Source organism: Jaculus jaculus, chromosome 2 (genome assembly GCF_020740685.1).
Source record: "Jaculus jaculus isolate mJacJac1 chromosome 2, mJacJac1.mat.Y.cur, whole genome shotgun sequence".
In the NCBI taxonomy this organism is placed as follows: domain Eukaryota; kingdom Metazoa; phylum Chordata; class Mammalia; order Rodentia; family Dipodidae; genus Jaculus; species Jaculus jaculus.
This window is the reverse complement of record NC_059103.1, coordinates 73,887,211-73,911,266: the sequence shown is the minus strand read 5'-3', so window position 1 is coordinate 73,911,266 and position 24,056 is coordinate 73,887,211. Positions and strand designations below refer to the sequence as shown.

General features: G+C 38.9%; 1 protein-coding gene across 1 annotated transcript in view; it reads left to right on the top strand.

The window, feature by feature from the left end:
* The window catches only part of Shcbp1 (SHC binding and spindle associated 1), a 47,626-nt gene extending 23,956 nt beyond the window's left edge, over window positions 1–23,670 (top strand). The window contains exons 6-13 of the mRNA XM_045144556.1: window positions 1,279–1,512; window positions 1,598–1,766; window positions 2,041–2,161; window positions 5,265–5,396; window positions 8,085–8,203; window positions 17,323–17,409; window positions 18,467–18,608; window positions 22,910–23,670. Coding sequence (XP_045000491.1) covers window positions 1,279–1,512; window positions 1,598–1,766; window positions 2,041–2,161; window positions 5,265–5,396; window positions 8,085–8,203; window positions 17,323–17,409; window positions 18,467–18,608; window positions 22,910–23,232 — 1,327 coding nt within the window. The 3' untranslated portion in view covers window positions 23,233–23,670. The remainder of the gene's footprint in view (window positions 1–1,278; window positions 1,513–1,597; window positions 1,767–2,040; window positions 2,162–5,264; window positions 5,397–8,084; window positions 8,204–17,322; window positions 17,410–18,466; window positions 18,609–22,909) is intronic.
* The last annotated feature ends 386 nt before the right edge of the window (window positions 23,671–24,056 follow it).

Sequence of the window (24,056 nt, the reverse complement as noted above, 5' to 3'; positions counted from 1 at the left end):
TATTTATTTATTTATTTGGTTTTTCAAGGTAGGGTCTCACTCTGGTCCAGGATGACCTGTAATTAACTCTGTAGTCTCAGGGTGGCCTTGAACTCATGGCGATTCTCCTACCTCTGCCTCCCGAGTGCTGGGATTAAAGGTGTGCGCCACTACGCCCGGCCAACATTAACTTTTTAAAGCATAAATGCTGATTTAAATTAGAAAAGACTTTAAAGAAGTTAGTGACTTTTTAAAAATACTTTATTAAGCCGGGCGTGATGGCGCATGCCTTTAATCCCAGTACTCAGGAGGCAGAGGTAGGAGGATTGCCATGAGTTCAAGGCCACCCTGAGACTACAGAGTTAATTCCAGGTCATCCTGGACCAGAGTGAGACCCTACCTTGAAAAACCAAATAAATAAATAAATAAATAAATAAAATAAAAATACTTTATTTATTTATTTGAGAGAGAGAGGAAGAGGCAGAGAGAAAGAGAGAATGGGCACGCCAGGGCCACTAGTTACTGCAAATGAACTCCAGACTTATGTGCTGCCTTGTGCATCTGGCTTATGTGGGTCCTGGGGAATCGAGCCAATCCTTAGGCTTCGCAGGCAAACGCCTTAAACACTAAGCCATTTCCCCAGCTCTTTTTTAAAAAAAATATTTTATTTCTTTATTTATTTGAGAGAGAGAGAGAGAGAGAGGAAGAGGCAGAGGCAGAGAGTAAGAGAGAATTAAGTCAGTGACTTTTATGGGAAGCAGTGCTTCAAACTTCCTGATACCTTCCATGTATAATTAGAATGCTATTCAGGATGATCTGACTTATATCAGAATTATATGTTATAAAACTTTTCAGTTTTAAAAACTCCCAGTTTTTTTTATTTCACTCATTCACTCCCTCACAACCCTACTGCCTTCTGTAATACTTTTTATTAATATTTTTATTTGTGTGTGTGTGTGTTTGTGTGTGTGTGTGAGGGAGGGAGGGGAGGGGAGAAAGAGAGAGAGAGAGAGAGAGAGAGAGAGAGAGAGAGAGAGAGAAAATAGTTGTGCCAGGGCCTTATAGCCACTGCAAACAAACTCCATATGCATGCACCAGCATGTGCATCTGGCTTCTGTGGGTACTGGAGTATAGAACCTGAGTCCTTAGGCTTTGCAGGCAAGCGTCTTAACCTCTAAGCCATTTCTGCAGCTCTGTAATACTTATCTTGTTGGATCTTTGAGAACTAATGGACTGTCTCTATGATAGGAAAATGTACCAGATAAGGGAGTGGATTTCATTTTGCTTTTAAACTTTCAGGCATTATGACATTCTTGAAGACCGAGTTCCTTCAGGACTTATTGTTGACTACTGCAACCTGTTGACTCAGTGTGAAGAGAGCTATAGGAAATTTTTAAATCTGAGAAGCAGTTTGTCAAATTGTAACTCTGATTCTGAGCAGGAAAATATCTCCATGGTGGAAGGATTAAAATTATATTCAGAGATTGAACAGTTAAAACAAAAGCTAAAACTCATTGAGAATCCTTTGTTGAGGTATGTGTCTCTTGCTTTTCCTAACTAGTTAGCATCTTTTCTTAGTATTTTACTGAGAAATGATGGTCTATTTGGTTTCTTTAAGATATGTATTTGGTTACCAGAAGAACTCTAATATACAAGCAAAAGGTGCCCGTCCAGATGGCCAGAAGATCACCCATGTAGTTTCCTCCACCATGAATACTAGTCTGTTGCGGTCTCTATTCCGGGACAGGTTTTGTGAGGAAACTTATAGGGAAGAAACAGAGATTCAGGTAAAAGACAGATTTCTTGAAGTGACTTATTTTGATTCATTCTAGGTTTTCATGAGTTCTATAAAGTTGAAAGGAGCTTTATATATCTGCTTTTCTGTGAAATAGGGAGTAGGGGAATGTTGTCCTTCATCAGTGATTGTAATCTTACCAATAACTCATTGAATTCAGAGCACTATAAAGTTGGGGTACATTTTCAAGTTAGATATGATAGCACCTGGAATACTCAAATTGCTTTTGGAGGATGTATATATGTTTGTCATATGTTGTTTTCTAGTTCCATAGTGATCTATTGTCTGCTATAAATGCCTGCTATGAGGGTGACACTGTAATTATTTGTCCTGGTCATTATGTGGTAAATGGCACATTCTCCATAGCTGACTCCATTGAGTTGGAAGGTGAGTATTCAAATGAACTCTCATTTATGCTATGTTAAGTAAAAAGTAAATTACTGCTCCTGTTTTAAGCTCCAAAATGATTTTAACTCATTTGATTTTTAGTGAGTTGCTTTGATACATTAAGGCTATTTAAATCAGCTATGAGGTTTTTTTTTTTTTTTTTTTTTTTCTTTGTGGTAGGGTCTCATTCTAGCTCAGTCTAACCTGAAATTCACTATATAGTCTAGGGTGGTCTCAAACTCATAGCAATCCTCCTACTTCTGCTACCCAAGTGCTGGGATTAAAGGAATGCACCACCACACCTGTCCCTGTTTTTTTTTTTTTTGTTTTGTTTTGTTTTTTGTTTTTTTTTTGAGCCAGGGTCTCACTGTAGCCCAAGCTGGCCTCACACTCATAGTGATCCAACTATCCTAGCCTTTCAAGTGTTGGGATTAAAGGCATGAGCTACCATGCCAGGGCTGAGATCAATCCAGTATTTGGGTAATAGACCTTTGTGGCAGTTTGTAGATTGTTAAAATGCTTATAGGCATGTGTTTGACAAGAAAGACCTTTAATAAGAGGGATACTTTATAGATATAGGTGGTTTATGGAAAAGAAATGTTATTTCGAGAGTAGAAAAATATTCTTACCAATGATTTTAAAGTATCTTTTAGTTTATAACTTGCCCATATCACATGTATTTGTTGTAAATCTTGTCTTATGGTCCTTTTCTGTTTTTTGTTATTTAAAATTTAGCTTGTTTTTATGAAGTGCATTTTAATTTTAATTTTAAAACTTACTTATTTGAGAGAGAGAAAGAATATGTGTGTCAGGACCTCTCGTCACTGCAAACCAACTCAAGATGCATGTGCCACCTTGTGCATCTGGCTAACATGGGATCTGGAGGTGAACATGGGTCCTTAGGCTTTGTAGGCAAGCGCCTTCACCGCTGAGCTGTCTCCCCAGCATTAATTTGAATTTATTTTTTATTTTTTTGTTTTTTTGAGGTAAGGTTTCACTCTAGTTCAGGCTGACCTGGAATTTACTATGTAGTCTCAGGGTAGCCTCGAACTCATGGCAATTCTCCTGCCTCTGCCTCCTGAGTGCTGGGGTTAAAGGCATGCACCACCACACCTGGCTCATAATTTGAATTTTCACAAAAAATTGTTTTAATTCTTTAAAAGCTTATTTAATATCATAGGTGCCACATTTTGTATCTTGGTCCACGTAAAGTTAGAGAACAACATTGGAAGAGTGTATTGAAAATAATTTTGAGGGCTGGAGAGACGGCTTAGCGGTTAAGGCGCTTGCCTACAAAGCCTAAGGACCCATGTTCACCTCCAGATCCCATGTTAGCCAGATGCACAAGGTGGCACATGAAAGGGTGTACATGCCTACTAGGTAGTGCAAGTGTCTGGAGTTCAATTGCAGTGGCTGAGGCCCTGGTGTGCCAATATTCTCTCTTTGTCTCTCTCTCTCTGTCTCTTGCTCTCTAAAATAAAAAGTAATTACAAATGTGCTTTCTTAATAAAAGTAATTTTGGGGTTGGAGACTTGGCTTAATGGTTAAGGCACTTGCCTGCAAAGCCTAAGACATGTTCAAATTTCCAGGTCCCACATAGCCAGATGCACAGTAACACAAGCAGGCAATGTCACACATATGCCACAAGGAGGCTCGTGTTTGCAGTTTGTTCACAGTGGCTGAAAGGCCCCGGTACACCCATTCTCTTTCTCTGTTTCTGCCTCTTTTTCTCTTTCTGTCTCTCACTCTAAAATAATAATTTTGTGGGGGCTGGAGAGATGGCTCAGTGGTTATGGTGCTTGCCTGCGAAGCATAAGGACTCAGGTTTGATTTCCTAGTATCCATGTAAGCTAGATGCACAAGATGGCACATGTCTGGGGTTTGTTTGTAGTGACTAGAGGCCCTGATGCACCCATTCTCTTCCTGCCTTTTTTTCTATCTCTCTCTCTCAAATATATAAATAAAAGTATTTTTTTAGTTGTAGTCTTATTGTTCATTTTGAAAGATTTCTAAATTTATATCACTTTACAACTTTCATTCATTCATACACACATACACACACACACACACACACACACACACAATGATTAAATTTAGATATACCTATTTAACTTTTTTCCAGAACAGTTTCAAGTTAGCAATAAAGTTTATGATATTTATATGTATGTGTTTGTGTATGTATTTGTTTGTGTGTGTGTGTGTGTGTGTGTGTGTGTGTGTGTGTGTGTGTGTATACATACATATATATATATATATTGGACCTTATTTAAAAAAATTCCCAGAGATCCTTTTGTTTTTGGTTTTTCGAGGTAGGGTCTCGCTCTTCACTGTAGCCCAGGCTGACCTGGAATTCATTATGTAGTGTAAGGGTGGCCTTGAATCATGGCAATCCTACCTCTGCCTCCCGAGTGCTAGGATTAAAGGTGTGCACCACTGCTCCTGGTTCCAATGTTTTTTATTGGTTATAAAAGTAGACCTTTTTGGGCTAGAGAGATGGCTTAGCCATTCAGCACTTGCCTGTGAAGCCAACGGACCCTGGTTCAAGGCTCGATTTCCCAGGACCCATGTAAGCTGGATGCACAAGGTAGTGCATGCATCTGGAGTTCATTTGCAGTGGCTGCAGGTCCTGGTGCACCCATTCTCTCTATCTGCCTCTTTCTCTGTCTGTCTGTCACTCTCAAATAAATAAAAATGAACAAATTTTAAAAAAAGTAGACCTTTTTTTTTTAGTAGATAAAACTGAAGTTGTTTTGTCATATTTGAAGCCAGTCTATTTACCAGAGTATTGATGTTAGATTCTTAACATTATAAGGGATGAAATCTTCAAAACCCTTCAATCTAGTTACAAGCCCTTAGGATTAGTTTCAATGCTCAGCTGGTCTTATGATGGTTGATAAGAAGGTTTTCCTGGCATGGGGACAAAGTGGGGAGTTGTTATTGTTAAAAATGGGATAGTCTAGCTTAAGCTAAACAAGGTTTGTGGTGAGAGAGATTTTATCTAAATGCAGATCAGTTGACTGGTTAATCATTTGAACTAGAGAAATCTATTCCAGCCTTTTTGTGTGTAAACATTTCTCCTCACTGCTCTTACTCTCTTCCTTAGGATATGGTTTTCCAGATGATATTGTGGTAGAAAAGAGGGGCAAAGGAGATACTTTTGTGGATTGCATAGGTGTGGACATTAAAATCTCAAGCATAAAATTCATTCAGCATGACTCTGTAGAAGGAATCTTAAGTAAGTATTTGAATGCTTGATGTGTCATCTATTTTAGACTTTGAAAGAAAACTTTTGCTTTTTATGAAAGATAGAATTTAGTGAAATTTTGCTTGAATATATGGAAGGATGCTTATTTGTTTGTATACAAGTCATGATGACTTGGAAATCTCATTACAAAGTGAAAAAATTACTAGTTTATTCTTGAAAACTTGATAGCTTAATATTGGTTTATATTCTGTGAAGCCATTTTAAAAATATTCCAATATTGTGGATTGTGTTCTTTGTATTCAGTTTAGCACTAAACAGAAAGTAGCCAACTTTCCTTTCTGCTAAGGTATGGATATGGTCTGCCTTCCAAAGGTTCATGTTGGTCCCCACTGTGTATTTTTTTTTTTTGTTTGTTTTGTTTTTTTATACAAAGTTTTATTTTGTGGCCTAGGCTGCTGCCTTGTAGCCTAGGGCAATCTTCCTGCCTCAGCATTCTGAGTACTATGATTATAGGCATGTCCTACTACATCTTTCTCCCAGTGTGGTAGTGTTGAAGTGGGGAAACCTTTAAGAGGTTGGTGTCCTAGCTGGAGTTAATTACATTACAGGGTTCTAGCCTCAGAAATGGATTAATACCAGTCTCACAGAAGCAGGTTTGCTCTCTCCCCCTCTTGCTTCCTTGCTAGTACATGTGCCACTTTGGTATGCTATTGTTTCCCTTTCTGTCTCTCCATGTTGTAATGCAGCTGGGGAATGTTGTCATTCACCATGCTCTTTGGGCTACAGACACTCAGAATCATTATCCAAATTAACCTCTTTGCTTATACATTAGCCCAGGGTTAGGTATTGTATAGCACACAAAACAGACAAACATACACTACTGTAGTATCTGCTCTTACGGTCTGTATCCGTTATCTTTCAGGAGCCTTTTTTCCCCCTAGATAAGCCAGCAAAGTGTTCATCAGTTATATATCAACAATACTATGATAATATTAAAAGCATAGAACTTTTAAATTTTATTTATTTATGAGAGAGAGAGAGAGAGAAAGAGAGAGAGAGAAAGTGTGTGTGTGTGTGTGTGTGTGTGTGTGTGTGTGTGTGTGTGAGAGAGAGAGAGAGAGAGGCAGATAGAGAATGGGCATGCCAGGGCCTCTGGCCATTGCAAACGAACTTTAGATGCATGTGCCATGTTTTGCATCTGCCTTACATGGATACTGGGGAACTGGACCTGGGTCCTTAGGGTTCATAGTCAAATGTCATAACTGCTAAGTCATTTCTCCAGCCCCAAAGCATAACATTTTTATAGAGAAGCTTTTTGTTGTTGTTGTTTTTCAAGGTCTGGTCTTATTCTAGCCCAGGGTGACCTGGATCCCACTCTGTAGTCTAAGGCTGGCTTCTAATTCATAGTGATTCTCCTACCTCTGCCTCCCAACTGCTGGATTAAAGACTTGTGAAAATCATAGGCTTTTTTTTAACTGTCTTTGAATTTCTGAGGTTAAATCATTATTTAATTTTCATTATTTTATATGTGTGTGTTTGGAGGCCCATGTTCCTAAAACAAACAAGATATTTGCACTATTTTTAAACAAAAATATTTTTATTTATTTATTAGAGAGAAAGAGAGGGGGAGAGAGAGAATGGGTGCACCAGGGCCTTTAGCCACTGCAAATGAACTCCAGATACATGTACCACCTTGTGCATCTGGCTTATGTGGGTACTGTGGAACTGAACCTGGGTCCTTAGGCTTCTCAGGCAAGTGCCTTGAAAAAATTTTTTTAAACATAATTTTAAAATTTTTCTTTCTTTATTTATTTGAGAGAGAGAGTCAGATATTTGCACTACCTTTTAACACAAATATTTTATTTTTATTTATTTATTTATTAGAGAGAGAGAAAGAGAGAGGGGGGGAGGGAGAGAGAGAGAGACAATGGGCGCACCAAGGCCTCCAGCCACGGCAAAGGAACTCTAGACGTATACATCACCTTGTGCATTTGGCTTACGTGGGCCCTGGGGAATTGAACTGAGGTTCTTTGCCTTTGCCTGTGCAGGCAAACACCTTAAATGCTAAGCCATCTCTCCAGCCCCCTCAAAATAGTGTCTATAGGGCTGGAGAGGTGGGTTAGTGGTTAAGGTACTTGCCTGTGAAGCCAAAGGACCCAGGTTTGATTCCCCAGTACTCATATAAGCCAGATGCACAAGGTGATGCATACGTCTGGAGTTCATTTGCAGTGGCTCAAGGCCTTGATATGCCCATTCTCTCTCAAATAAATAAATAAATACATAAATAAAAATATTTTTTAAAATAGCTTTTATAGTTTATGAATTTTTAATGTTGGTAATAAAGTTTAGTATTTTTTGGGAAATACTTAGACTCTCTAATGTCAGTTCTAAGCCAGTTCTGATATGGAAGCAGACATATTACTTAAAGCAGTTAGTTGACTTCTGTTTTTTTTTTTTTTTTTTAATTTTTTGGTTTTTTTTATTTATTTGAGAGCAACAGACAGAGAGAGAGGAAGGGAGAGAGAGAGAGAGGGAGAGAATGGGCACGCCAGGGCCTCCAGCCACTGCAAACGAACTCCAGACGCGTGCGCCCCCTTGTGCATCTGGCTAACATGGGTCCTGGGGAATTGAGCCTCGAACTGGGGTCCTTAGGCTTCACAGGCAAGCGCTTAACCGCTAAGCCATCTCTCCAGCCCTTGACTTCTGTTTTTATTGCAGTCATTCACCATGGCAAGACTACATTGGAAAACTGTGTACTGCAGTGTGAAACAACGGGAATCACAGTACGAACATCAGCAGAACTTGTAATGAAGAACTCAGATATATATGGTGCCAAGGTGTGGTAATGTGTTTTATCTTTTGAGGGAAGTAGTTATTGGATCTAAGTTGTAAATATGCACATCAAATATAGCACTAAAATATAAACACATATTTCTGTTCTCTTTATTTATTTATTTTAATTTATTTATTTGAGAGAGAGAGAGAGAGAGAGAGAGAATGGGCATACCAGGGCTTCCAGCCACTGCAAACAAATTCCAGGTGCATGGGCTACCTTGTGCATCTGGTTTGCTTGGGTCCTGGGGAATCAAACTGCAGTCCTTTGGCTTTGCAGGCATGCACCTTAACTGCTAAGCCATCTCTCCTGCCCCTAATCTCTTTTTTAAAAGAAGTTCAGATACTTTTACTTGTTAGTCAGCCAAAGTCTTCTTATGTAGCTGTTAAACATGAGAGTACTATAATTTAAAAACAATAGGGAGAGAGGGGCTGGAGAGATGGCTTAGTGGTTAAGACATTTTCCTGTGAAGCCAAAGGACCCAGGCTCAATTCCCCAGGACCCACATAAGCTAGATGCACAAGGAACACATGCATCTGGAGTTTGTTTGCAGTGGCTAGAGGCCCTGGCATGCTCTCTCTTTCTCTCTGTCTCTCTCTACATGCAAATAAATAAATAAAATTAAAAACAATAGGGAGAAAAACAAAAATCTCAATTTTCTCTGGTAACTTTAAGAGGTATAGACCTTTAAAATTTTAATTTCATAAGCAAGTTTGTAAGAATTGAAGATAAATTGCTTTTTAAAACATTTATTTGCAAGCAAAGAGAGAGAGAGAATGGTGCGCCAGAGCCTTTTGCCACTGCAAATAAACTCCAGATATGTGCACCACTTTGTGCATCTGACTTTACATGGGTCCTGGGGATCAAACCCAGGCCATTAGACTTTGCAAGCAAGTACCTTTAACCACTGAGCCATTTCTCTAGTCTCCCTAAGTTGCTTTTTGAAAAAACATTTTTTTAGTATATATTATTTATTTATTTGCAAGGGGAGAGAGAGAGAGAGAGAAGAAAGACAAAAAGAGAATGGGTGTGCTAGGGCTTCTAGCTGCTGCAAAATAACTCCAGATGCATGTGCCACTTTGTGCATCTGACTTTACATGTATACTGGAAAATCAAACCCAGGTTGTTAGGCTTTGCTGGAAAGCACATTAATAGCAAGCCATCTGTCCAGCCCTGAAAAAGTGTTTAAATTTGAGATGATTACAGATTTATATAGAGTAATAAGAAATACAGAGAGATCCTTACATGAACTGACTGGTATATTCATGACCCCACAGTGATTACAAATATCCCCACAAGACCTACAGTGTTCTGAGCCCATACACATTTTGACATAGAGGAAGGAGGTGAACAAAAGGAATGATACCACAAAACAGTGGAAGGAATACCTTGAAAGGAGGGGTTCCTCAATGTGTATGGGGGGAAGGGACAAAAGAGGAAAATGTGATGGGAACATGACCAAATCACAGTATGTTCATATAATAAAGTTCCCAATAAAAGTAAAATAAAAGAAAAAGAAATACAGAGAGATATTGTATATGTATCCTTTGTCACCTCTTCCAAATAGTATTGTTTTATAAAATTGTACTACAGTATCACAACCAGTATACCGACATTGATTAATTCCAGGTAAAGAATATTTTGACCACACAGATCTTTTATGTTGTCAAGCCCACTTCCATCACCCTCTTCCATAACTGTTGGCTGACTTTCATTTCTTCTTGGTTTCCATTATTTTATCACTTCACAATGTTATGTACATGGAATTACACTATTTGTAGCCTTTTGTGATTGAGTTTTTAAAAACTATTTTATTTTTATTTATTTGAGAGAGAGAGAGAGAGAGAAAGAGAGAGAGAGAGAGAGAGAGAGAGAGAGAATGGGCTCACCAGGGCCTCTAGCCACTGCCAATGAACTCCAGAAGCATGTACCACCATGTGCATGTGGCTTTAGGTGGGTTCTGGGGAATTGAAGTTGGGTCCTTAGGCTTCACACCAAGCTGCTAAGCCATCTCTCCAGCCTGTGATTGACTTTTTTTTTCACTGAACACAATCCTGTGGAGCTTGTTATACATAGCAGTCGTGAGTTCTCTTGTATTGCCCAATGTGTAGTTGTTCTGCAGTTGTTTATTCAGCTATGAAGAATATCTTTTTTTTTCTAGTTTTTATCTATTGTGAGCATCATAAACATGATAAAGAATATCTACAAAACACAGTTAACCTTGCATTTAATGGTAACATATTAAATAGATCCTCCTAGTTACAAAAGTAGGATCATTCAACCCAGTGCAGTAAGACAAAGAAAGGAAACAAAGGCTATGAGAATAGAAAGGAGAAGATAAGAATGTTCCCACTTGTAAATGAATGATTATATACTCAGAAAATCCCCCAGTATATTAAAAAATACTCATAGCTCTAAAGTTTTTATTTAGTTACTCATGTCTTCTTTTCTGAGACTTTAATATTTGAAAAAATTAGTTATTTGTTTGCATATGTGTTTAGGGAGGGCTGTGTGTATGCATATACTAGGGTCTTACTAGGGTCTCTTGCTCTTGCTACTATAAATGAATGTCCCTCTGGCTTTACATAGGTGGCTGGATATTTGAACCTGGGCCGGCAGGTTTTGTAAGTAAGAACCGTTAACCACTGAGCCATCTCCCCAGACCCCTGAGAATTTCATTTTCACTTGTTTAAGTATGTTCATCATAATAATTTTAAATATTTTTATTTATTTATTTGAGAGACAGAGAGAGGGAGAGAGAGAGAGAGAGAGAGAGAGAGAGAGAGAGGGGAAGGGAGGGAGGGAGGGAGGAAGGGGTTGGGTGCACCAGGGCCTCCAGCTCTTGCAAATGAACTCCAGAGGCATATGCCACCTTATGCATCTGGCTTATGTGAGTCCTGGGGAATTGAACTGAGGTCCTTTGGCTTTGCAGGCAAATTCCTTAACTGCTAAGCCATCTCTCTAGCCCATTTTAAAAATATTTTATTTATTTATTTGAGAGAGAAAGAAAGAAAGAATGGACAGAACAATTTTATTAATGATTATTTTGAAATTATTGTCAGTTAATTCTAACATCTTAGAAATCTTTCTTCATTTGTATTTATTAGGCATGTGTATGTATATTTGTGAGTTCAGGAGCCTCAGCACACCTGTGAAGGTCAGAGAACACCTAGGTTAGTCCTTGTCTTCTACCATGTTTTTTTTTTTTTTTTTTTTTTTTGAGGTAGGGTCTCACTCTAGCCCAGGCTGACCTGGAATTTACTCTGTATTCTCAGGGTGGCCTTGAACTCATGGCAGTCCTCCTACCTCTGCCTCCCAAGTGCTGGGATTAAAGGCATGTGCCACCATGCCCGACTTCCACCATGTTTAAGACAGGGCTTCTCATTGTTCACATATGTTCCGTTTGCATGCTTCTGGGAAATTTCCTATTTCCATCCCCATTTTAATCCTAGATGCACTGAGATTACAGAAGCCCACCACAGCTTCTGGTGTTTATATGGGTTCTGGGGATCTGAACTGAGGTACTCAGAGTTGCACAGCAAACACTTTATCCAGTGAGCTATCTACTTAGTCCACATCTTAGAAATATTAGTACTGGCATTTATTGTCTTATTTAGTTTGGCATCTTCTTCGGTTTTGTGTGATAACTGATTTTCTGTTAAACCTAGACATTTCTTTACTTTGCTATGAGAGTTTGGATCTTCAGTTTTATGTAAACTTCTCTGATAATCCTATAGGCTGGGATAGACTCAGATGGAGTATCATCATGTTCCTACTGAGTGGAGTGAAGATAAAAGTTAGTCATTAGCCTTTATTAGCACTCAAGTTGGTTCTTCCTTCAGCAGTATCCTACTGGCATGCACCACCACAACCAGCTTAAGTTGGTTCCTTCTTAATGCTGGAGAGTGGGGGAAATTCTGGCTTCTGTCTTGGTCTCTACTTGTTACCACTCAAGAATGATGAAAGCTCAAATTATCTACTGGGCTCCTCTGATACTCCGGTAGGAAAGAGGCAGACCCTTTGTCACTGTGTTACTGACTGTCCGGTACAAAAGATCCTGGCTCTCTGCTCCATACCAGCCCAGGGGCTGTTTGTAAACTTGCTTACAACCTTAAGAAGGTGGATGTCTAATATCTTTTCCTGATGTGATATGACAGAGGTCTGGGACATCTTCTCCCCCCCTCCCTATGTTTGGCTGAAATAGAGTCTAAGTTGACAACTATGGTCTTTCAGGAGTTGAAATACATCTCTTTACAACCTTCTGACTTTTAATTTTTTCACTGGATGATCAGCTGATATGCTAATGGGCTTGCCTTTATATGTGAGTTGTTTTTCTTTCTTGCAGCTCTCATTACTCTGTTTTATATATTCAGTGTTATAACTATAACACAGTGTGAGGAGTTTCTTTTCTGGTCCTGTGTATTTGGTTTTCTATATACCTCTTGTTGCTTGGTGGTCACCTCTTTACATAGAATTTTCAAATTTTCCATTATACACTGGAAATATTTTCTATTTTTTTGGCATGGAGTCCTCCTTTTATTTTTATACCTACAATTCATAGATTTGGTCTTCTCTTGATATCCCAAAGATTTTGCTTGTTCCATTTACACAATAAAATAAAATTATCATTGTCTTTGATTGAATATACCAATTCTTCTTTCTTGTCACCAAGCCCTGATACTCTGTTTTCCCATAATCTATTATATTTTTGAGACTTTCTACTGAATTATTTGAATTATTCTTATAATTAATTGTTATTATTATTAATTATTTGAATTATTGTGTTCTTTCTTTTTTTTTTTCTTTTTTGAGGTAGAGTCTCACTCTAGTTCAGGCTGACCTGGAATTCACTATGTAGTCTTAGGCTGGCCTTGAACTCATAGTAATCTTCCTACCTCTGCCTCCCAAATGCTGGGATTAAAGGTGTGCACCACCACGCCTGGCTAATTATTGTATTTTTTTCATTTCCAGCATCATTTGTTTGTTTTACGAGTATTTCTTTCACCTTATTGAATTTCATTTTCATATTGCTTATTGACTTTCTAATTTCATTTAGATGATTATTTGTGTTCTCTCTGAATTCTTTTATTTCTTTGAAAATATAACCATGCTTTTGGATTCTCTGTGTAGTATTTCATCTAGTTCTCTTTCATCAAAGACCATTATTATTCTGAGATTGCCAGATGGGAGGGGTGTGGAGACATGTCTTGATTTTTAAAATATTTTCTTTATTACTTATTTGCAAGGAGAGAGAGGGGGAAATGGAATGGGCATGTTAGGGTCTCTTGACACTGAAAACTCCAGATGCATGCACCACTTTGTTCATCTGGCTTTATGGGGTTCTTGGCAATTGAACCCAGTCTGTCTGGCTTTGCAAGCGAACTCTTTTAACTATTTAGCCATCTCCCCAGCCCCATGTCTTGATTTTTTATCTTTTACCCCCTTGGGAAAAAGGGGTTTGATTATAGTTGAATTTTCTTATGTATTTATTTATTTAAGTTTAGGTCACTTTTCTTTCCATTGAGTACTTGCAGAGGAGGGACTAACTTGTAGGGTTAAGGATTGTTTTCTTCTGTTTGATTAATGTTTAGGGCAGCAGGCTCTGTCTCCAGTCCTCTCCTTCAAGTTGAGTCCTGTCAGAGCAGTTACTATCTAGGGATAGTCTACTGTAAAAGCACTTACTTCTTGAACACTTACCATTGTAGGGAGTTAAAGGTTATTGATAGTACTGCTTATACTGATTTGATACTGTGGGTATGGTACGGGTGAAACAAAAACTCCATCAGGCAACTGATGTAGAGAACTATAGGAGTTAAAAATAGAAGTTTGATGATGAAGAAATTTTGGCTCAAGGTAGACAGGAGAGAGAAAGGTAAAAATATAACCTATTAGATAATATAGAAGAGCCCTGTCTCTGAGGAAGCTAAGGCTCAGAAACCCTACAAACCAGACCAGAGTGTGTTCTGTGGGAGAAGAAAATGTAAAAAGAAAGAGTAAGGAGGAAAAAAGAAAAAAACAAAATGACACAAAACTTAACAAACTAACAAGCAATGAAGCAATATAGGGCAAGTGCAGAGAAGGGCTGAAATGGCCTGCTAAAATGATCCTGCTTGTTAAAGGTGTAGTAGGTGGAGAGGGAGAGAGATCTGGCTGGAAATAGGTATGGGGCATGAAAACTGACTGTCTTGATTGTTCTTATCTGAACTGTCTGGAGTTCCTTCCTGAGTTCCTGGAATTCTCTCTCCTCCTCTGGGATGATCGGGTCCGCTCTTACTTCCATGTCTTCTTTTGGATTACCAGGTCATCAGTGATGTCCAGGTCTTTGGGTAGTGCTTCAGAGGTGGAGTCTTATATCTGGCTACTCCTCTGTGAACTCCTTCAGGATCTTTAGGGAATACTGCCCTGGTCATTAGCTCTTACCATTGCCTTGAGTGTTGCTTAGTGTCTGTGTTGAATGCTGTAGGGCTGATTCCAACTTTATTTTCTTTAGTCTCAGTATTTTTTTTTGTTTATTTTTATTTATTTATTTGAGAACAACAGACAGAGAGAGAAAAAGGCAGAGAGAAAGAGAGAGAATGGGCGCACCAGGGCCTCCAGCCACTGCAAACAAACTCCAGATGCAGGCACTCCCTTGTGCATCTGGCTTACGTGGGTCCTGGGGAATAGAGCCTTGAACTGGGGTCCTTAGGCTTCAGAGGCAAGTGCTTAACTGCTAAGCCTTATCTCCAGCTCTTTTTTTTTTTGAGGTAGGGTCTTACTCTAGCCCAGGCTGACCTAGAGCTCCCTATACCCATAGCTCAGGCTGGCCTCAAACTCACAAAGATCCTTCTATGTCTGTTTCCCAGATGCTGGGATTAAAGGCATGCACCATCATACATGGCTTACACAGTAATTTTTGTCAGCTTTCAGTGTATAGTCCTATGATACTTGGTCCAAGTTTTATGAGAGTTGCAGTTCACAAGGGGTCTTAGGTTGCCTGAGCCACTGATGAAGCAGACATCTTTTAAAAATTTTCTCCTGAGCTGGGCATGATGATGCACGCCTTTAATCCCAGCACTCAGGAGACAGAGGTAGGAGGATTGCCGTGAGTTCGAGGCCACCCTGAGAATACAGAGTGAATTCCAGGACAGCCTGGGTTAGAGTGAGACCCTACCTCCAAAAACAAAAACAAAAAATGTCCTCTGGGGCTGGGAAGATGGCTCAGTGGTAGGAACTGCTTTCTTACAAAGCTTGCTGGCCCAGTTTTCAATTCCCACGCCACCAACATAAGCTAGACACCGAAAGTGTTGTAATGTTCTGGTGTTTGTTTGCTATTGCAAGACACCTTGTTGCATCTTTCCATACACATATACCCACATGTGCAAATAAATAAATAAAAATTTTAAATAAAAAATAACTGGTTTTGGCTGGAGAGATGGCTTTTAGAGATTATGACACTTGCCTACAAAGCCTAAGGACCCAGGTTCAATCCCTAGGACTCACATAAGCCAGATGCAGAAAGTGGCGCATGCGTCTGGAGTTGTTTGCAGTGCTGGAGGCCCTAGCATGCCCATTCTCTGTCTGTCTTTCTCTCTTTCAAATAAATAAAACTGAAAAAAAAAATACTATATCTTATTTCTGTAGTGTTGCCAGTGTCAAGAGCCATGAGCTTCTCATCAAGGGGAGAATTCCTATCAGCAGATATTTAATAAACCTTTTTAATTTAATTTTATTTTTTTGTTTTGTTTTTTTTTGAAGTAGGGTCTTGCTCCAGCTCAGGATGACCTGGAATTCACTATGTAGTCTCAGGGTGTCCTTGACTCACAGCAATCCTCCTACCTCTGCCTTTCAAGTGCTGGGATTAAAGGTGTGTACCACCATGCCTGGTTTAAATAAACCTTTTTATAGACAAATTAGTTTAGTGTATACATGTGGTCCAGCCTTATGTAATGAAGTAATATTTTCTTATAATATACTACTACTCATAGAAAAACACCACAGCATACATGTAGCAGATGTGTCATAGTGATTATAGCAACCCTGACAGGCACGTCCCACCTGTGGGCCACATTGGTGCACGTGGCTGAGGATAACTTTGAATGTGACCCAACTCAGAATCATAAATTTACTTAAAGTGATAAACATTGTAATTTTTAAATGTTTTTGTAACTTGATTGTGTGGTTCTTGAGTATGAAATTTATATATGACAATGTCATGTTACAATTTCAAAAGATTAGGCACACCTGTACCTATGATACTGTGAACTTCATTATTTCAAGATATTTTTTTCAAATAACTAGAAAGATGTGAGTGAACCATTTATGTTTTCCACAGTGCCCAGCATAACATTAGGCAACAAATTATTCCCATTATTGTTAGTTTTTCATTTCTACCATGTGGTAATATGGCACAGGGTAAGAGAATTTGATCATTTGTGTGCCTTTCTGTTTATTTATATAACATTTAACATTATAGCATATTACAATTGAGTTAGGTGCTACCATTAAAATGTGTGGCAGTGGAGCCTATTGCAACTGCAGTATTTTATTTGACTCATTCTACTTGCAAACTAATTTAGTCTAAGACAGTAGCCATTTTGTATAAGTATGTTAAGTGGCTATATTGGTACAATCAGAAAAGTTATTAGATTGAAAGTGTGTAACATGACTCAAATATAATGCTGTTAGATATTCTATGGGAATATGTCTTTATGGTTTTTTAAAAATTATTTATTTATTTGAGAGCGACAGACACAGAGAGAAAGACAGATAGAGGGAGAGAGAGAGAATGGGCACGCCAGGGCTTCCAGCCTCTGCAAATGAACTCCAGACGCGTGCGCCCCCTTGTGCATCTGGCTAACGTGGGACCTGGGAACTGAGCCTCAAACCGGGTTCCCTAGGCTTCACAGGCAAGCGCTTAACCACTAAGCCATCTCTCCAGCCCATCTTTATGGTTTTTGAAAGTAATAAATGACTTAACTATTGGAACATTGCTTGGAGAAAATGAAAACACTGATTAGAAATATGTAATAAAAGTTCCTTGTAAAATACTTTATACATATGTACTACTTTAAAGGTTAAGATGTAATAAAATTTGTAATAAAGTCTTGCTTAAAGACCAGTATCCCCAATTGCATCTTATAGGGTGCTGGCATAGAAATATATCCAGGGAGCAAGTGTACCCTCAATGACAATGGGATCCATCACTGCAAAGAAGGTATTCTCATTAAGGTGAGCATGGATTTAAACAGTTTTTCCAATTAGAATGGTTTTACCTAAAATGTTATGTTCTATTAAATTCTCATACTTGATTCTCTTGTTTCTTATTTTGAAAAATACAGTGTATGCATTTTAGTAACACCAGTAGTTGGTGACTGCAAGTCTCTTCTGAGAATACTTTTCTACCTGTAAAACTTCAGAAATGACAGGAATATCATAGCATGCTGAGTTCACAGCTACAACATACTAATAATCTTAGATTTCCTGCTTTATTATTTTCTTTTTGAGGCAAGCCCATCAGACTGGACTTATTTATTTATTTTGTTTTTATTTTAGAGAAAGAGAGTCAGAGAGAGAGAATTAGCACACCAGGGCCTCAGCCACTGTAATCAAATGCCAGATGCTTGTGCCACCTAGTGGGCATGTGTGACCTTACACTTGCCTCACCTTTGTGTATCTGGTTTTCATGGGATCTGGAGAGTTGTACATGGGTCCTTTGGCTTCACAGGCAAGTGCCTTAACTGCTAAGCCAATCTCTCCAGCCCCCCCCCCCGCCCCTTTTTAATGTCACAGAGAGATAGAGAGGGAGGGAGACTGGGCCTCCAGCCATTGCAATTGAACTCCAGATGTGTGACCCTCTTGTGTGCATGTGTGACAGTGCACACTTGTATTATTGCATCTGGCTTATGTGGGACCTGGAGAGTCAAACATGAGTTCTTGGGCTTCGTAGGCAAGCACCTTAACCACTAAGGCATCTCCATCCCTTGCTTTAGTTTTAGAAATAGTATGGTAGCTGGGTGTGGTGGCACATGCCTTTAATCCCAGCACTTGGGAGGCAGAGGTAGGAGTATTGCTTTGAGTTTGAAGCCACCCTGAGACTACATAGTGAACAGGTCAGCCTGAGCTATAGTGAGACCCTACCTCAGAAAACAACAACAACAAAAAAAAGCAAACAAAAAAAAAAAAAAAAAAAGAAAAGAAGAAGTAGTATGAGAAAAGGCAGAAAATGTTTAAAGTACCTAATGTTGAATGTGACAGTTACTTAAGATATTTGTTTTCCATGTCACAGGACTTCTTAGATGAACATTATGACATCCCCAAAATATCCATGATAAATAATATCATACATAATAATGAAGGTTATGGTGTTGTTTTGGTGAAACCTATGATTTTCTCTGATCTACAAGAAAATGTCAAAGGTGAAACTGAAGGTATGCATTATTTAATAAGTTTAAGATATAAAGCTAGATTTGATTTATTTTAGCACTAAACTGAGGAGGGCCTGAGTCTTCCTCTCTGTTTCCATTTCCCTCTAGGAGGGTTTCAGGCTAGCAGTAGGAGCAGCACTAACATTTAATCTACCATTTTCTCTGTGATGTTTCCTGGGCCCTGGCAGTTCACTTTCTAGTCATTCTGATGGATCTTTAGTCTTCTTGGTATTCACTGCTGTCTGTATAAAGCAGATTCTCTAACCAAGACTGAGACAGCATGGATCAAAGGAAATAAACATAGCCTTCTCAAAGACTTTTAGCAAGAGAACAGTGGAGACTTCTCTCTAGGGTCTATGACCTTCCAAGTCTTAGGCTCCTGCCTTGTTTCTTAGTACCATGTATGAATTCCTTCCCACTAAGCAAGTCTCATATCCAATTGGAAAGCAGTTGATTACTCCCATAGCCTATGCACCACTATTGTACCCGTGTGTACATCTTGCCTGGCTACTTGATTTTGTAGCTTGTAAAATCCACTGGTAATCATTATTTCCCAGCAGCTCACATAGCACTCTCCACCACTATAGGAGCTAGCCAGTAGGGAGATAGCCTCTGTCTCTGTTCCAGCATGAACTCTATGTTTTGTGACTGCAACCTGTGGTGTCTTCAGCAATAGAGTCTTACCATTTAGATCTGGTGAATAACCAAGTGCTTTGGTAATGACCTGCATTGTTTGGGGGCCTCATGGCCCTTCTTGACCAATAGCTCACTGTGGGAAACTACCCAATTCTGGTGCTAAGAACTTACCATCAACAGCCTATTGTTTTAGGGGAAAGCGTTCTTCATCTCCACAGGGTCCTCTTAGTAAGAGAGTCTTGTCTTTTAATTAGGTAACCAGGAAGAAGGTTTCTATGACAACTAATTCTTGCCATCTTTAGTTTTGTGTATCTACCTCCTCTCCAACCTACCTTAGCTTGGTCTCTCACAGACTTTCTTTCTTTCTTTTTTTTTTTTTTTTAGTGCTTTACTTATTTATGAGAGAGAGAGAGAAAGAGAGAGGAAGGTAGAGGGAGAGGGAGGGAGAGAATGGGCTTGTCAGGGCTTCCAGATATATGCACCACCTCGTGCATCTGGCTTACATGGATCCTGGGGAATTGAACATGGTTCCTTTGGCTTTGCAGGCAACCACCTTAACTGCTAAGTCATTTCTCTAGCCCTCTTACAGACTTTCCACCCCCTGTAATCTGTCCCTTTACTTGCCTTTCAAGTATGCCCTTCTCTCATTCTCAAGTATGCCCTGCTTCATCTCTCTCCAAGCCTCATTCTAGCTTCCTTATCAATACTACTGATGCTTATTACTTATAAACAAATCAAAGTTTACATGTTAGGATCTTCATATGAGAGAGAACATGTACTATTTGTCTTACTGTGGCTCTTACTTTCTTTCTATCATCTCTTTGTAGTGTTCCCTGACCCTTGGCAGGTGTGACAGAGATGTCTCATCTAGTGATGAGCATTTAACTTGAGTCTTCTTATGAAGCCCCTCACAGAAAATATTTTCTGTCCTATTGCTTTGAACCTTTTTCTTTTGTATATGCCCATAATTTGGGGATTTGGTCTTTTCATGGTGTTTCACATTTCTGTCGCATTCCACTCAGACATGTTTTTGAACTTCTCATTTGTTTGCACCAATGAATCTACTTCCTCTTTCTCTTCTAGGCTTTATATTCTTGGTCCATTCAATTGGCTAACTTTTTGTTTTACTTGTTGTATTCTCATTTTCAGCTGTATTTCAATTTTGTTTTTCTTCATAATATCTACTTCTTTAATTGCATTCTATCTTCACAGCCTAGTTTAGACTTCCTCATTTTTTTTTTTAGTTGTTTGTGTACTCTTTGATCTTACTCAGCATTTATCTGTGTCTTAGAGTTCTTTGTACATATTTATTATCATTGTTTTAAGCTGTTTGTCTGGAGTTTTTCTTTGGGCACCTCTCATGGTTGTCTTCTGATATGGGCTTTGCATTTCTTGGGGGAGACATAACTGGCTTGGTTTTTCCTGTTACACTGAGACTTTCCCATTTAAGATATTTGTTTTCAATGTCACAGGACTTATCCATCTTCATTTCTTTGCTGTACTTTGTGGTGTTTAAGGTTCTGTTTTGGAGGTACTTGGTACTGCTTCATGGGTGGAGTAGGTGAAGTGGTCTCAATTTGGTTTCTGCTGTGATTGTTCATATCCTTGGGACACTGCCAAAGTAGGAGATCCTTGGTGATTCTGTGTGTGTTGGTGATTCTGTGTGTGTGCATGTGCATGTGGAGGCAGGGTTGTTACAGAAAATCTAGATGCTGAATCTCAGCTCAGGTCCTAGCTCCAGTGGCCAGTGGCACCTATATCATGGAGTTAAGAGGATTCCTGAGGAGATTCCAAGTGCTATAACTGAAGGCTGGGCCCAATCACAATGTCACATTTTGTGGTACCTCACCTGGTATGGAGAAAGAGGATTTGCACAGATCCCAGTCAGGTCTTGATCGCAATGGCAGGTGTAGATGTGGGTGCTTACAGTACTCAACACTGCAACAGCAGTAATGAAGATGCATATGGGTGCAGGAGTAGAGTGGGGAGATTCGTGGTCTTTACCATCCTGTCTGTTCCCAGCATTGCAGTGGTGGTGGCCAGGGTATGCATGGGTTCAGGGGTAGGGCGGAGAGTATTTATGCCCTTCACATATCTGTCTGTTCCTCAGTATAACAATAGCTGTGATGAGGGTCTGGCTGACTTTCTTTCTTTTTTTTTTTTTAAACATAAGAAAAGGTTTTTAATTTCATTTGGCACCTGAAGAAATGAAGAGTATTAAAAGCTAAATGTCTTTTTCTTTCAACACTGGGAAAGATTTTTTTTCCCTAAGTACCATTACAATCATCTCATGCTTGGGAAGTCTTAGGAAAACATATGCCCTTTAGTATCACTGTGTGAGGTGAAAATTGACACTTTTCCTTCCTGGAGGGTGGCTGGCTTTTTATAAATGTGAAAAATTAGAAAACACTTGTGAAGGATGGAGACAGAAAATTAATGTGTCATGGAACTTGCCTCTGTTTTTCATTAGTAGAATTAAATGCTTTTCTTGGTAGCAAAGTTGAGTTTACTAATTAGAAGTTGGTAAATTTTGGGCTGGAGAGATGGCTTAGCGGTGAAGCGCTTGCCTGTGAAGCCTAACAACCCCTGTTCAAGGCTTGATTCTCCAGGTCCCACGTTAGCCAGATGCACAAGGGGCGCATGCCGTCTGGATTTCGTTTGCAGTGGCTAGAGGCCCTGGCGTGCCCATTCTCTTTCTCTCTCTCTCTCTCTACCTCTTTCTGTCTGCCTCTTTCTCTCTCTATCACTCTCAAATAAATAAATAAAAAATTAACAAAAAAATTAAAAAAAAAAAGTTGGTAAATTTTAAGCATGACATGAGAGCGTTATTACAGTCATATAGAAATATGAAACATTAATGAGGGTATGGGAGTCTGAAGCACTCTAAGGAATAGTCCTTGTCATCCTTCATGATCCATTCTTATCTGTATGTCTAGAAGTTTTCTTTTTATTTCAGAGATCTCATAAAGTAAAATTGAAGTATCAGGTGGGCGCTATACTTATGTGAAAACTGTGGTGGAAGAATCTACTTTCAAGCTCATTCGTGTCATTTACTGGCAGAATCCATGTCAGAATTCGTATCAGAATGAAGTTGCTGTTTCCTTCCGGGTAGTTGGGGGAATCATGCTTAGCTCCTTGTGGCTCCATTCATCTCACTATAAGAGAACCTCCCTTGCTGCTTTGAATCTGACTTCCTCTTAAGGGACTAGAGAGAAAACTGTTTATGTAGTCTTGGTTATATTGAAAAATCCTTTTTATATTTAATAATTATGAAAGTAACATCCAAGAATGGGAATTAGGTGATGAGTCAAGAATTAGCTCCTAGATTGGGGATTTATTGAAGAAATGTAGCACTCTTCACGTTAATCTTTCCATCCTATCTCCTAATGCAGAGATTATAGATAGTAAATATCCAGGAAATGTCTGTTGGGTGATTGAGGTTTTAGGATGAAGATGGTAAAGTTCAAAATTATTGAGCTCATATGAACACCAGGAAACCTTGCACGAAGAGCCAAACAACGGCTTATTAAGATTCTTACAGTAAGGAATTTATAAAATAGAGACATAGGGTAGAAATCATTGGGAGAAAAACTTGAAATCTCTAACAGACTGATATGTCTTAGTTGGTTAGTCTTTATATTTAACTTTGTTGTAATTTGTTTCTTCAGACAATAAAGCACTTACAGTTCAGACAAGTGGAGAGGCTGATTCTGCTGAAAGAGTGGATCTAGAAGAGCTGATTCAGTGCGCAGCTGGCAAAATGGAGCTTTGTGCAAGAGCTGGCCAGTCTGAGCAAGCTGAAGGAAACTGTGAAATTGTAAATGAACTAGTGGCTGCTTCTATACAGAAAGGCCAGATGAAGAAAAGATTGAGTGAACTTGGGATCATACAAGCTGATGACAACATAATGTCACAGGAAATGTTTGTTACAATTGTGGGAAACCAATTTAAGTGGAATGGCAAAGGGAGTTTTGGCACATTTCTTTACTGACTAGAGTGATGCAAGCTGATAAAATACTGGATTTTGCACATGATGCCTTAAGAATCACTGCTGCTGATATTGTTGTCTTATGACTATAGTTGATATTTGACATAGTTGTGCTTCAGTGCAATTAAGATTTATTTCTGTCTGCATGCATTGCATACAAAATACTCCTTTATAACAGACCTTATAACATATATTATAGAAAATAAGATTTCTTAACTTGAAAATCTTACTTTCATAAATGCATAGCTGAGTCATATAAAGCCTTGTAGTGACCATTTTGTATGAATATACTTGAGCACTCAAAGAGGAGGAGGAAAGACTGAATGCAATGGAGAGCACGTGTAGTGTCTACGGTTGTCCTTTGATCCCACTTATAATGTGTCTGATTGTCATATGATATTTGTATAATACTTGTCTTTAAATAAAAGCTATGACTGAGAAGTTATCTGCCTGATAAGACTTGAAAATCTGGGTGAAATGCTTTTTTGTTGAACTATGTGGCCATGAAAGCATCAAAGGAGACAGCGCACTGCAGGTTTATAATCACCAGTGAAGATACTCAACGGTGGTTTATCAAAGGAGACAGCGCACTGCAGGTTGAAACAGTGAAGATTTGCATAGAGCATTTTCACTATTGGATATGAACTATTAAAAGAAAATATTTTTTTTCTTTCCTTGTTACCCTATTCTGATTATATGTATGATTTTTGTATGTAAGACAAGATTTTGTATGTAGCCTTGATTGGCCTTAAACTCACTGCATAGCCAAGAATAATCTTGAACATCTATCTGATCCTCTTGTCTTCTGAGTGTTGGGATTATAAACA